The sequence below is a fragment of the Hippopotamus amphibius genome, chromosome 11, assembly GCF_030028045.1.
Source record: "Hippopotamus amphibius kiboko isolate mHipAmp2 chromosome 11, mHipAmp2.hap2, whole genome shotgun sequence".
In the NCBI taxonomy this organism is placed as follows: Eukaryota; Metazoa; Chordata; class Mammalia; order Artiodactyla; family Hippopotamidae; genus Hippopotamus; species Hippopotamus amphibius.
The window spans coordinates 78,629,678-78,643,305 of record NC_080196.1 but is presented as its reverse complement, the minus strand read 5'-3'; the positions used below and the strand labels follow the sequence as shown (position 1 = coordinate 78,643,305).

General features: G+C 45.4%; 1 protein-coding gene across 2 annotated transcripts in view; it reads left to right on the top strand.

The window, feature by feature from the left end:
* LPIN2 (lipin 2) overlaps nucleotides 1-13,628 on the top strand; it is a 77,737-nt gene that overhangs the window by 59,670 nt on the left and 4,439 nt on the right. For both annotated transcript variants that reach the window (XM_057699788.1, XM_057699789.1), the window contains 10 exons: nucleotides 307-414; nucleotides 1,057-1,180; nucleotides 1,645-1,969; nucleotides 4,368-4,467; nucleotides 7,989-8,176; nucleotides 9,926-10,019; nucleotides 10,392-10,461; nucleotides 11,171-11,260; nucleotides 12,005-12,087; nucleotides 13,111-13,255. In XM_057699788.1, coding sequence (XP_057555771.1) covers nucleotides 307-414; nucleotides 1,057-1,180; nucleotides 1,645-1,969; nucleotides 4,368-4,467; nucleotides 7,989-8,176; nucleotides 9,926-10,019; nucleotides 10,392-10,461; nucleotides 11,171-11,260; nucleotides 12,005-12,087; nucleotides 13,111-13,255 — 1,327 coding nt within the window. The remainder of the gene's footprint in view (nucleotides 1-306; nucleotides 415-1,056; nucleotides 1,181-1,644; nucleotides 1,970-4,367; nucleotides 4,468-7,988; nucleotides 8,177-9,925; nucleotides 10,020-10,391; nucleotides 10,462-11,170; nucleotides 11,261-12,004; nucleotides 12,088-13,110; nucleotides 13,256-13,628) is intronic.

Genomic DNA, 13,628 nt, shown 5'->3' with positions numbered 1-13,628 from the left:
TAGGTAAAGCCTTAGTTTGCTTCCTGTAGCCTCTGAGTCAAGTACTCCTAACAGATGTAAAAAGGAGTTTTTAATCACATCTTCTTTTCTGTTCCCATTTATCCCATTTTTAAATGGTGAGTGATGGCAGTGGTGTCCGGTGGGTGCACCAGTGAACCCCCTACTTCACATTTTCCTTTTAAGAGAGTTAGTTATTAATCATTTGACTTTCTTCATTTGTATCATTTAGACAATGTATCAGAATTGTGGGATATTCTAAAGCTGACATAAATGTCATTTTTCTTTTGTTTTTTTTCCCTTTCACAGAGGATCCTCAAATGCTTCCTTAAAGGAAGAGGAATATAAGGAGCCTCTGCTCTTCCATTCTGGAGACCACTACCCCTTATCTGATGGAGACTGGTCCCCTTTAGACAAGTAAGTATTCTCAAACTTTCTCCATTTCTTAAAGGAAAGATAAACTGAGTAGCTTTTCTGTTGTTCGACACGATGATGTTTCCATGCCTCTCATATAGAAGAGGAACCGAATGTGTGCTTTTTAACACAAATGTGGACCTTTCCTCTCAGTAATTATTTTGTTTCTAAACTTGATCTGACTTATGCTCAGAGTTGGCCAGTGTAGACCTGTATAATCGACATAGAATTTGACCCTCTACAGTTCTTTGTAGTGTCAACTACTAATTGTAACTGTTGTTAATACTGTGAAGAAATGTGCAGTCACACTTAGTGTTCAAATCCAGTTTCTCTCTGTACTGTTAACTTAACCTATCTTTCCATGCATTTCCTCTCCAAAAAAATTGTTTCTCATTGATTTCTTTAGAGTATCAAGTGGGATAATGCATATTATTGAGGACCCGGTAAGTTCACAATAAATGCTAGTTGGCATTGTTTTTATTATTATTAAAGAACTCAAGTGGAGAAATAGCCTTTTAATATCTGTGGGTGAAGTTGATATGTTCAAACTTATATTTCTTTATATTTCTTTTCATCTGTTGAGCTCAGCAAGACTGAAGTTCCTACTCCATAGAGTCATCACATTTCTTTTTCCTGTGTTTGCAGCCCCTACTCCCCAGCGGCGTGTCCTAAGAGCGACTCAGAGCTGGAAGTGAAACCCGCTGGGAGCCTGCTCAGATCTGAGTCCCACATGGAGTGGACGTGGGGCGGGTTTCCAGAGTCCACCAAGGTAGAGGGTTCACCTGCCTGCGGAGTGGAGGGGATTTCTCCACGAGTTCATGGGAATATAAGTGATGGTGGTGCCCTCGTGTGGTCGCATAAGCAAGGCCCCGTTAACATCTCCTGTAACATTTGTGCTACATTGACAGTAGAAAGAATCCAGCATTATTTTGTGTGTTCCTACTTCTTAATGTTGATTGTTAATTTAACATTTTAATCAGGAAAATTTTTTTAAGTTCCTAAAGGATGCTAAAATTTCCAGTGAAATTTTAAATAGGGAATTGATTATGAAAGCTTTTTTGCCAGTCCATAGTGACAGAAGAAGGAATTGGAAAGATGCATTTCTCAAGAGAAAAAAAAATGTTTAGGCCCTCCAGTTTTAAAAAAATATATCTTTTGAGATCTTACTGCCTACTTTTACATTGTTAACAACTTTGACAGTAGTTTAATTTTTAAACAATTCACCTATTTCAGGTCAGCAAAAGAGAGAGATCTGACCACCATCCTAGGACAGCTATGATTACTCCATCAGAAAATACCCATTTTCGGGTAATTCCCAGCGAGGACAACCTCCTAAGTGAAGTTGAGAAGGCTGCTTCCATGGGGGAGACGGTCTGTACCATTGTGAAGCCGAAGCCCCGGGCCCCAGGGAAGCAGAGGAGCGGAGCGGCCTCGGCAGCAGGGCCTCGGGAGCCCTTGGCGGGGTCAGACACCCACCACCCTCCTCCCCCGTCCTTCACGGATGCGCCCTCAGAAGCTAAACCAGCTGCTAAAGTCGACTCGCCCTCAAAGAAGAGAGGTAAGGTAGTTTGATTTGGCCTCGGCTGCTCTAAATCTAGGTGGCAAGTGTCTCCAGGGTTTTGGGTCATATGCGGTGGCTGCTGTTGTGTCTGTGCTCCCAACTGGGACCTGCCCCTTTAGGGGGTTGGGTGCCCTTGGAGCCAACTCTGACCTCCTCTTTCCCCTGGCCGTGGCTGCTCAGGACCCTGAGGAGCGTTTAGAGTAGAATAGGAATAGAATCCTAAACAGTTACATTTAAGAGAAGAAATTAGACTAGAGAAATGTTGACACCTGAAATGTCTGATCAGTTGAGGCCAAATCAAGTACTTTTGCTGCACTAATATGGTCCATAAATAAATGCACACTGATTATTAGTGTGTGTTCTCTTCTTTCATTGTTGCCCTCTAACCCAGGGGTCCCCAACCCCAGGGACTGTGGCCTGTTAGAAACTGGGCTGCACAGGAGGAGGTGAGCGGCGGGTGAGCGAGTGAAGCTTCATCTGCCACTCCCCACTGCTCACATTACCACCTGAACCATCTGTCCCTCCCCCTGTCCGTGGAACCTGTCCCTAGTGCCAGAAAGGTTGGGGGCCGCTGTCCTGTGAGATGCAGCTCCTGGCTCAGTAGCTCTCACTCTCAGAAAGTAGTTTTCATCTGTCAGAACATTCTTACTGTTGAAAAATATAGAGTCGTCAGAACTCAGTATCTGAACATTGGCCTTGGGCCTATTTTTAGGGAAGTAAAATCGTACCTTAAAATACCCATTGTTACATAGAGCTAAATACCTACTTCACTTTTTTAAAAATGCCAACACATAGGTTGGATGATCACAAACTGACTTAATAGCCTCTACAGGTATGGACCTTCAGGGTCACTCAGAAACAGTTTATTTAAAGTAAAAGAAAATGACTGTCACCGTGTTTGTGGCCATGTGTGCTCAGCCAGCTGGTGAGGATCTCTGTACCTGCTCCTTCCTAGCTCAGTCCATCTTGTCGAACCCCATGTGCTGCTCTGAGGGCTGCTAAGGGGGCATCCCATGTTCAGGGTTTAGTCAGGGAGTCGTGACCCCTGTTCTCGGCACATAGTACAGGAACTGACTGGAGATAGGAATGCTGAGTGGTGGTTTCCACCACGGAATTGGCTTCATTCTTTTTTTTCCTCCCAACTTTTTATTGTAAAAAGTTCTATTCATATTTGCTTTTTGTCTCTCCATTCACACACATACAGTTTTTTATTTTAAGCCATTTGAAAACAAGGTGCAGGCATGATGACATTTTACCCTTAAATACTCGAGACAGACTTTCTAACGTTCTTTGCACAACCACGGTGCCACTGTCATGTTGAATCCACATTAATTTTCCCCAAATGTACCTTGAATCGCTTTTTAACTGTTTGGTTTGGTTTTTTACCCCCAAACCAAGATCTCATCGAGGTTTACATGTTGCATTTCATTTTTATGTTTAATATTTTTTATTTAGAACAGCCTGTACACACTCACATGTTTGTGTACACACACCCCCTGTCTCTGTCTCTCTCTGTCACACACACGCGCACACACACACACCATCTCTGTCTCCTTGTTTCTCTTTCACACATGCACACCCTCCCACTGCACCTCTTTCTCTCTCTGTACCCATGATACTGATCTTTTGAAGAGCCCAGCCAATTGTCAAGTAATTGATATAGAAGTTATGGAGATATTTTACATTTTTTATAGGAAGTCTTGGAAAGCTGGTGTGTGTTTTTCACATTTTTCACCACGTTTTACAGACGTGACTCTGATTAGGTCAGGCCAGGTGTGCAGTGGCCATGTGTGGCTGGTGATGAAGGAGCAGCACAGCTCTAGAGGCCTAACTGGATTTGGGTTAAATAGTCTTTATTTTTTGAATTGAAGCTGCTTCCTACTGCATCTCATAATGTCCCACTGTTGGTGATGCTAACTGTTACCCTGTGCCAGGTTTGCCCGTGGTGAGGGGTCCTGCCTCCGCAGGCACCTTGCGAGCACCCTGTTCCCCACAGACCTCTCCTCGTGGCTTTAGAATGATGGCCTCTTTCTCAGTGCTGGTGATCACATCAGGTTTGGTCACGCTTGTTCATGCTATAAATATAAGAAACGTTACCGTCAAGTGTAAGTGATTTAGGGCCCAGGATTCTCCGCGTGAGAGCAGGTGAAAGAGCGCATGACTGAGTGCGTGTGTACTGGGTGGCTGTCAGGAGTGCGACCCTGCCGCCCTCTGCCATTCACATGGATGCTGAGAACCCACACAGGGGAAGAGGTTCGTTGACGCCTTTAAAAATACAGCGCAATTCCAACAATCATGGTCTGTTTTATTACTTGCAAACCTTTGTTTTCTTGCAGAGTTGTAAATGAAGAATAACCAAGGTCTCGACTCTGGTGTATTTTTCTTACAAAAACAGGTGTCCACAAGAGAAGTCAGCACCAGGGGCCTGATGATATTTACCTGGATGACCTAAAGGCGCTAGAACCTGAGGTTGCAGCTCTCTATTTCCCCAAAAGGTAGCGGGTTTTGTATTGAATAGTGGGCAGCTCTGAAATAGTCTAGATGTTTCTAGAACAAAGCATTCTGTCTGAGAAAAAGGAGCAAGGGCATGGTATCCTTTAGCTAAGTTGGATGATTGCTTCAGATTTTGGAAAACTCAGAGATTGTGCCTGTGTTGTTTTGACTATAGTGACTTGAAATTAATACTTTACTTATTTATGGAGAAATTTTCAGTACAGTGAGAAGGTGCACTAGTCAAGCCTGCATGAGGGCATAACAGTGGATGTGACTTCAGATTAGCACTTCCTGTTCATTCGCTTTTGTTTTCTTTATTATGTGTTTTAAAGGTAAAAATAGCTTTATTCAAAGATACTTTACAAAGCAGGGCTCTGCTCTTCAGTGAGTCCGTGCTCGCAGGCCTGTTTCTGGTGGGGCCCCTTCCAGGGCCTGTGCATCACCTAGTTCAGCTGTTGGCACCCCCGCCCCTCCTCCTCCATGACTCTCCCTTGGAATAACACTGACGTCTCAACAGTGATAGACTTGTGCTGTTTTCCCAAAGTCATTTCCATTCTTGGGGAAATTCCATTATAATACTCTGTGATTACAAAAAAAATTTACCTTTCCCCCTGAGAAGTACGGCTTGAGTATACTGAGCCATAGTCACACATAATTATACACTTTTAAATAAATTGTTGAAAAGCATTTCTTAAGTTTTTGTTTAAAATAAAAGATGGGATTGATATGAAGATATTTAAATTTTTACAGATATTTTTGAAAGATCCTTAAAACTCCTTCCTAGTTTTCTGCCCTGCATTTGTCTCCAAGGAACCACTTCATTTGAAGTAATAGTTGAGTTTTTAAGGTGAGAAAACTGAAACTGGTCCTTTTTTTTTTTTTTTTCCCATTAAGAAAGTTAAAATATAAGCTGTCTTAAAATTACCTATTTCCAGCCTCCGAGTCCTTAATCACTTATTTGCACTGGGATTCCTAAGGCAGATTTCTTAGTTTCCCTTTTGAAAAATGGGGAAGCGTGACTACTGCCGTGGGGCCTCCCTGTGCTGTTATAACTTGACTGTCTGGGACCACTGCCATTCACCACGCAGGCCTCTTACCTCAGGGGCTGGTTGTTTCTTGAGACATTAGTAAATATTTAGAGACAGAGAGACTGTTGAAATGCTTATAAGCATTTGTTTTATCATTGTGACCATTGTCGTCCTGACTGAACATCCAGTATTTGTAATTAGAGCTAAACTTTGCCCTAAATCACACCCGTCTCGTGGGTTTGGTGCCTGAGTCAGGTGGGCCCTCTGCGTATTAGTGGTGGCGTCGGTTAGGGTCTCACCAGCTCCTGTAACTGGTAAAACTCAAGACCTCGGTGGCTTGATCCCAGCAGTTCATTTCTTGCTCAGGTGATGCTGTTCCAGTGCTGGTGTTTGCACAGAGGGCCCGGGAGCACAAGCTCCTTCCATCCTGAGGCTCCATCGTCCCCTCAGGGCCTCGACAGGGAAAGGAGAGTGTCACACGGGTGGTGTTCAGGGGCCCTGGCTTGGGAAGGACACAGCACATGCCTTCTGTCCATGTGGGCGATTCGGTCATCTGATTGTGTGGCCACACCTGACCGCAAGGGGACCTAGCCGTGAGCCCCGGAGGGTGAAGACGTGGGTGTTTGTGTTTTACCCCAGGGGTCGGCCTGCACCGGGACCCCAGCATAAGAGCAGGTTTTGCTGCTTTACGTGGCTTTGGCTTTTTCACCATTTCCAGTGAGGAGCACATTCTGTTGATCAGATCAATCTCAGTACTTTGAAATGGGTGTACATTGCTCTTAGGAGAGAGAATTCTAAATACTCTCTTGAAAGGCTTGAATGCAAAACATAGTGGTGTTTGAAACTATTTATGACATATCTGTACTCTGCTGCCACCTACTGCTCAAATCTCAGATATTTTTCTAAAAATCATATAACTTCACTGGATGTCATACATTAACATACTGGCTTTTTATTTTTTAATTTATTCATTCATCTATTGGCTGCGTGCGGTCTCTGTTGCTGCACACAGGCTTTCTCTAGTTGTGGCGAGTGGGGGCTACTCTTTGTTGTGGTGCGTGGGCTTCTCATTGCAGTGACTTCTCTTGTTATGGAGCATAGACTCTAGGCTCACGGGCTTCAGGAGTTGTGGCTCGAGGGCTCTAGAGTGCAGGCTCAGTAGTTGTGGCGCACAGGCTTAGTTGCTCCGTGGCATGTGCGATCTTCACAGACCAGGGATGGAACCCATGTCGCCTGCATTGGCAGGCGGATTCTTAACCACTGCGCCACCAGGGAATTTCCAGCTTACTGACTTTTTTTTTAATATAAATGTATTTATTTATTTTATTGGCTGTGTTGGGTCTTTTTTGCTGTGTGTGGGCTTTCTTTTAGTTGCGGTGAGTGGGGGCTACTCTTCGTTGTGGTGCGCAGGCTCCTTATTGCCGTGGCTTCTCTTGTTGGGGAGCACAGGCTCTAGGTGTGTGGGCTTCAGTAGTTGCAGCACATGGACTCAGTAGTTGTGGCTCACGGGCTCTAAAGCGCAGGCTCAATGGTTGTGGCGCACGGGCTTAGTTGCTCTGCGGCATATTGGGATCTTCCTGGATCAGGGCTCGAACCCGTGTCCCCTGCATTGGCAGGCAGATTCTTAACCACTGTGCCACCTAGGAAGCCCAGCATACTGACTTTCTAAACAAAGTGAAAGAATTAGAAAATTCTAGGCCAGTATTTTTCAATGTGACGTTAAATATCCATCCAAAAGGTATAGATCAGTAAACATTCATGACTAAGAGGCTTATGGCGCCATTGCCTTGTTCTTGTTCTCTCAAATTTGTGCTCCATTACAGAAAGTTTCCTTTAGGATCAGCTTCGAAAACCTAGTTTTTGTGCCTTATTTAGAAAAAATAAAAATATTAAAATAGCCTCGACTTTAGGTCTGACTCTCACTAGTGTAAGAGCAGCTTATTTCTAGTTTCTCAGTACATTTCTTTCTTGAGGTGTGTATAGCCTCCTGAGAATTTTCACCTGGTTAATTTCTTTGTTCTATTTTGTGAAGTAACAGATGAATTTAGAAAGGCCTTGTTTTTAAAAATGATATAGCCGTTGACTACAGTAATTTCCTACAGGATGTATATAGTACCACAACCTTTTCTAGGGAGTTAAGATCAAACGGTTTTCAGACATCAGATTTTTCTTGATTACTCTGTCATTTTCATCATGGAAATGTAAATAAATGCTTATAATTCTTTTACCCCTTTAAGTCAGAAAGGGCCTTGTTGAAAAGTTTGCGTTATTGTGAATGATGGTGGTGATTTTTGTGACCCTTTACTCAGTTAATTCCTCAGTAGTGCTATCAGGCTGTTTTTAATGTCATCTATGATAGGATTCTCATCACTACCTAAGAGAAGCCGTATCTGATGGCGGGTCAGCTGCACCTTCTCAGAGCTCCCAGGGAGCCCTGTGGTTGGAAAGCTGGGAATGCGGGCAGTTGTGTGACGGCAAATGCTTCTCTCCCGCAGCGAGTCGGAGCCCGGCTCCAGGCAGTGGCCCGAGTCCGACACGCTCTCCGGCTCCCAGTCCCCACAGTCCGTGGGCAGCGCGGCCGCTGACAGCGGCACCGAGTGCCTCTCGGATTCTGCTATGGACCTGCCCGACGTCACCTTGTCCCTCTGCGGGGGCCTCAGCGAGAATGGAGAGATTTCTAAAGGTAGGCCTGTCCTCCCCACCCCCACCCCGAGAAACATCCTCGTGGGCCTTGACAGTTGAGCTGCTGCGGGAATCCAGCTCGTAGGGGTCTTGTGCAGGTCACAGGGTCTCCCTTTGACATCAGACTCTTGGCCCCCCACCGAGATGCCTCGTGTTGGGGTGACGTCATGGGTAAGCGGGTGGGAGAGGGTGTGTGTCTGGGGGCCAAGGCCTTGGGCGGTCCCTGTCTGCTGGGTGGCCAGGGTCAGCTCAGCTCTGGCCGCCTTCTCTCTCTAATGTTGTTGGAATAGTTGTGGGACTGGGGCCTGGCTGCCTGGAGCCTGAGACATGACTGGAGGACCTGAAGCTGCCAGAATCGATTGTCTTCTGAGTAAATGGATGTTTCTGGCAAAAAGTAGAAGGGATTACTTTCTGTCTCATCTTGAGAGTTGTCCCAAGAGAGTAAAGTTGCTCAAGAGAAGGGAGTTGCTTAGCGGGGCCGGTTCAGACGACTCTGCTGTGGCTTGAGCATCTGTGTGTACGTCTGTCCCAAGTTCTTTGGCCTTGTTGGTCTTAACCTCCTTTTGTAAACTGGACTCTTCTTAATGTTTTCTCAGTTTGGCTGGTGGCCCTTGATTGTCTTTCCTTTTCGTTTTATGACTAACGTCATCCTTTCTCTTCTGCATGTGACAGGCGGGATACCCTGAGCCTCACGCTGTGCTTCCCTGAATCTTCTTCTTAGGGTCACAGGGTGATTGATCACTGCACCTCTTTTCCACCTCTTAATTGTGTTTGACTTTTTGCTCAAAATTAAGACTGTGTTATGGACAGTGGTTCCTTCTAGGGACAAAATTAAATAGGTCACATTTTAATTATAATCCTCATAAGCCCTCACTTTAAAAAATGTAGGTGGAGGAGGGGATATACAATTTATATAAACTATAAAATTTATAGTTAAAAAATACTGTGACCTTAGGTAGAGTTTGTTATTGGGGGAGGCAGAAATGGCAAATAAAAGTAAATAATTTACAGAGTAGCAGGAGAAACAGTCCCAGTGAGAATTCTCTGTCGGCCTGCATTAGAGCACAGGGTTGGGAACAGGACGCTGAAATTCACGCACAGTCCTCGTTTGTTGGGCCAGAACTTGAGATTTATTTCTTGACAAACCCTTAGCCAAATTCAGTTGTTTGGTTTTTCCTCCAAGCATTATAAAATGTTTTGTTTATTCTAATGTAGCTTGTACTTGTGCACTTAAAGCTGTAAGACCCCCCACGAATATTCCCCAGTTACGCAGCTGCCTGCCCGTCAAGAGTCTCCCTCTTGTAAGAAAGAAGCTCACAGTTTTCTCTGGTTATGGAGCTGTGTGTGTGCGTGCACGTCTGTGCCTTTGTATCTTCCTCCGTCTTGCCACATCTGTAATCTATTTTCCTAAAAGTTCCGGCTTATTCCTTTTTCCTGTTTTTTTTTGTTTGTTTGTTGTTTGGTTGATCGGTTTTTGGTTTTTAGTTTTGTTTTTTCCCAACTGGGGGAGGCGTGGTAGAAGAGGGGGAGTAGAAAAGAAGTGTTCTTTCTTGTCCTGGAAAAAAAACACAAGTGTCTGACATTTGCTTTGGATGCATATAGAAAAGTTAGTCATTGGGGTTTTTGTTTGTTTTAAAGGACTTCTTAAATCCTATGGTCCCTCCAGTGTAGAGAGTATTGTGTTGATCTCATATGGGTATTTATTTACGTGATCTCTAAGCAAACAGATAATTATTTTCTTACATTGCAGAGAAATTCATGGAGCATATCATTACTTACCACGAATTTGCAGAAAACCCTGGGCTTATAGACAATCCCAACCTTGTGATACGGATATATAACCGGTAAAGACTCTTGCTTTTGTAATTGTTAAATACTCTCGCAGGTTTTTTTTCCCTAAGTGCTGTTTTTAACCGTTACAGTCTTTCTCGCTATAAAATATGCCATTTCATATAAGTGAGCTAATGGGAAGTGGCTTTGAGGTGAAAGTGAAGCCTCAGCTTTATTTTCAAATGAGGCGTTAAAATGCTACTCTGTTTTATGCATTGTGCTGCTTCTTTGCTCAGAGAAGTTTGGCTTGAAGCAAAGATTACTTTTGTGGCAAGAAATTTAGCTGATCAGCTTCTCATTGAAGAGAATAAGGAGTTTTATGTGGTATTTCTCCCTTCCGCCCTCTCCTCTTGGTGTGACGGTGTCATGCGGTTTTACTCTCACAGTTACTACAACTGGGCGCTGGCGGCTCCCCTGATCCTCAGCCTGCAGGTCTTCCAGAAGAGCTTACCCAAGGTGAGACACTCCGCTGTTCGCTGCCTCCTCAGAAGTAGCTACAGCTTAGATAGAAAACAGTTGTAGTGCTTAGAGAAATCCATATTTCTGAACTCGGTACTGTTCAGTTTTATTTAATGTTTTAAAATTAATATTATCACTCAGACTATCTCATGCGCCAAAATCTAGGAAATTATCTGGGCTGCCGTATCTTTGCCATTTCTACTAGATATTTATACTGGTTTCTGATTGTGTATAAAGGTTGAGAGATTTTTACTAATTGTTGAATATAGAATGAATGAAAACATTTCCTCCCATTAACATGGAAAGCAGCAGCAAGAAGAGGGTGACGTGGCCACCAGAAGCGTGGGCTCGGTGTGAGTCCTTCAGCTTGTGGCTAATAAATCTGTTGTCTAGAAACTGAAGCTTTGCTTTGAATCTCTCCACCAAGATGACATCATCAGTTGGTCCTCATAACTCATGAGAACCACGTTTCCCGAGGTAGAGAAATGAGAGCAGCCTGCCTGCCAAGACCCTAAGAGGGCTGCTCCTGCGTAGCCAGACCACCCGGTCTCATACCACAGAGCTGCCACCAAAGAGGACACTGTCCCTCTTTCAGAGGCGTCTGGGAGGTGTGCGGTGCACTGCCACCATCCTGTGTGTTAATGGCAGAGAGGAGTCAAGTGGTAGCTGACATATGGCTAGACTAACCCATGTTGATGGTTTTCAGGCCACAGTTGAGTCCTGGGTGAAAGATAAGATGCCAAAGAAATCTGGTCGCTGGTGGTTTTGGCGTAAGAGAGAGAGCATAACCAAACAGGTAACCGAGCTGGAGGTAACCCTTCCTGTGCGTGGGCTGAAAAGAAGTGGATCTTTCATTTATTCAAAAAAACCTTTTTGCCAAGCACAAGGGAAGTCAGTTTGGGCTACGTGATGCTCTTTTACAGTAATAGCAGTCACCATGTTTGGTGTACAGGTTACGTGTGCAGACCTGATGCTGGGTGCTTCGCGTGCCTCACCTCTCGCTTTTACTATAGCCCAACAGTAGAGGTGTTTGGATTCCTGTTTTACACATAAGGAAACTGGAGCATGAGGACATGACATAGCTTAACGAAGGGCACGTAACTGGTGAGGGATAGAGTCGGGGTGTGACCTTAAGTCCACCCCCAGAGCCTGAGCCCTTCCCACCGCACTGCGTCCGCATCCAGATGGAAGCCAGAGCTCGCCCCTCCCCTGCAGGAGTGGCGGCATCTGTCCCCTCTGCTCTGCAGGCCTGGTGTCCCGGCCGCAGACCCAGTTGTATTATATTGTGTGATTGAGCCGGTGCTCTCTCAGCAGTTCTTAACCCCTGACTTTGTGGCGGCAGCTTTTTGCACAGACAGCGTATGACTTCTCTCTCAGGTTTCTGTCCTTTTGGCTTAAACTAGAGAAAGTCTGTTTCTTAAGCATTTTAAGTCGTGGATTCAAAGTGGTTTTGCTCATTCCTGGCAAGAGCTGCTGATGAATTTTTGCTTGTCATTTGGGGGAGGACTGCACATTTGTTATTACTATCTTGCTGTTCCAGCTGCCAGAGGCCAAGGAAGGGAAATCGGAGGTGCCACCGCCCAGCGACCGGCCGTCGAGCGCGAAGGAGCCAGCTAGTGGCAGGTGGGGGCACCTGGTTGACGTTGGCAGTTTTGTTTAATTCTTAGTCAGAAATGTCTTTGTGCTGTGAACACACATGACAGTCAGTGGCTTCATTGTGCCACTCAGTTCACAGATGGTAGCTTCTACTTTCCTTTAAAAATATCATCAGCTTCGCGACTTCCCTGGCGGTCCAGTGGTTAGGACCAGGGCCCCAGGTTTGATCCCTGGTTGGGAAACTAAGATCCCACAAGCTGTGCCATGTGGCATGGCCAAAAATATGTGTATATATATATATATAGAGAGAGAGAGAGAGAGAATATCTCATCAGCTTTGAGTAAGTACACTCCTCACTGCTTCCTGAGTACCTTGCTCCCGTCCTGGGGCTATGGACTCGGGTGCCCTGAAATGCTGGCCTCTGGGAAGGACATCTTGGGGAATCATGAGCTGTGCTGTCCCTGGTACTCTGCTCCCCAGCTGTCAGGTGCAGCAGGGAGATGTAACAGGCTCTCAGAGATGGGCATGGGTCCCTTTCATTTCTTGGAAGGAATAGAGCTGCCTTGGACATGTGGATTGGCTGCCCCGAGGGGAGATGCCATGATATAGCCCATTCTTGTTTCTGCCCTGGTGTTTCTCCTTCCATCAGATTTTTTCTCTTCCCATTCCCTAACTCTTGGGTTCATCTTTTTGCTTTTTACCCTCTTCTTAAAGGTACCGTATAAAATCTTTCTTGTTAGTTTCTTAAATCACTGTAAGCATTCATGTTTTCTGTAATTTGTACCTTTTGAGACGTACATATCCTTTTCAATAAGAATCAGCAGACCTGGTAGCATTCATTGGTTGTAGCAGAAAATGGTCAGTCATAGAGGGAGAGTAATAACGGATGGCCAGTCATGGAGGAGGAGTACGCAGGCATGGACCCTGGGTCTGGGGAATGGCTCCTCCTAGAATGGACTTGGGATCTCTTTCTCTTCTTGATCCTAAATGAAAAGCTGTTGTCCATAAAACGTCCTGCTGCCTCTTCAGTAACGGAGTTATGTTGAACAGGCTGGCCGAGGACGACTCGTCCAGTGATGAGGGGTCTCAGGAGCTGGAAGAGTCCATCACAGTGGACCCCATCCCCACGGAGCCCCCAAGCCATGGCAGCACCACCTCCTATAAGAAGTCTCTTCGTCTCTCCTCAGACCAGATCGTGAGTTGCGTACGGTGCAGGTGGATCCAGTCTCATGAGCTCAGTGACTGTGTAACGTGACAGGCCGACTCGTCTGTCTAGCCGCCCCCAAGCCGCCCAGTGTGTGGGCATGTGAATGCTCACATACATCCGGGAGAGCAGCGTCCCCCACCCCCAGGGCCACCTGGGCATGCTTCCTCCTCCTTCACCCCAGGCCTCCCACCTCTGTGTCTGGGAGTGAACTAGGGCACCTGTGTTTTCAGCCTGTTGCCTGGATGAATTGTACACATCCAGTCCAGCACTGGGCCACACGCTGTCCCTTAGGAGCCACAGCCATAGGAAAATGACGTTTTCTTACTTAGATGCAGTTTCCTCCTTCCTATTTATTTCTCGG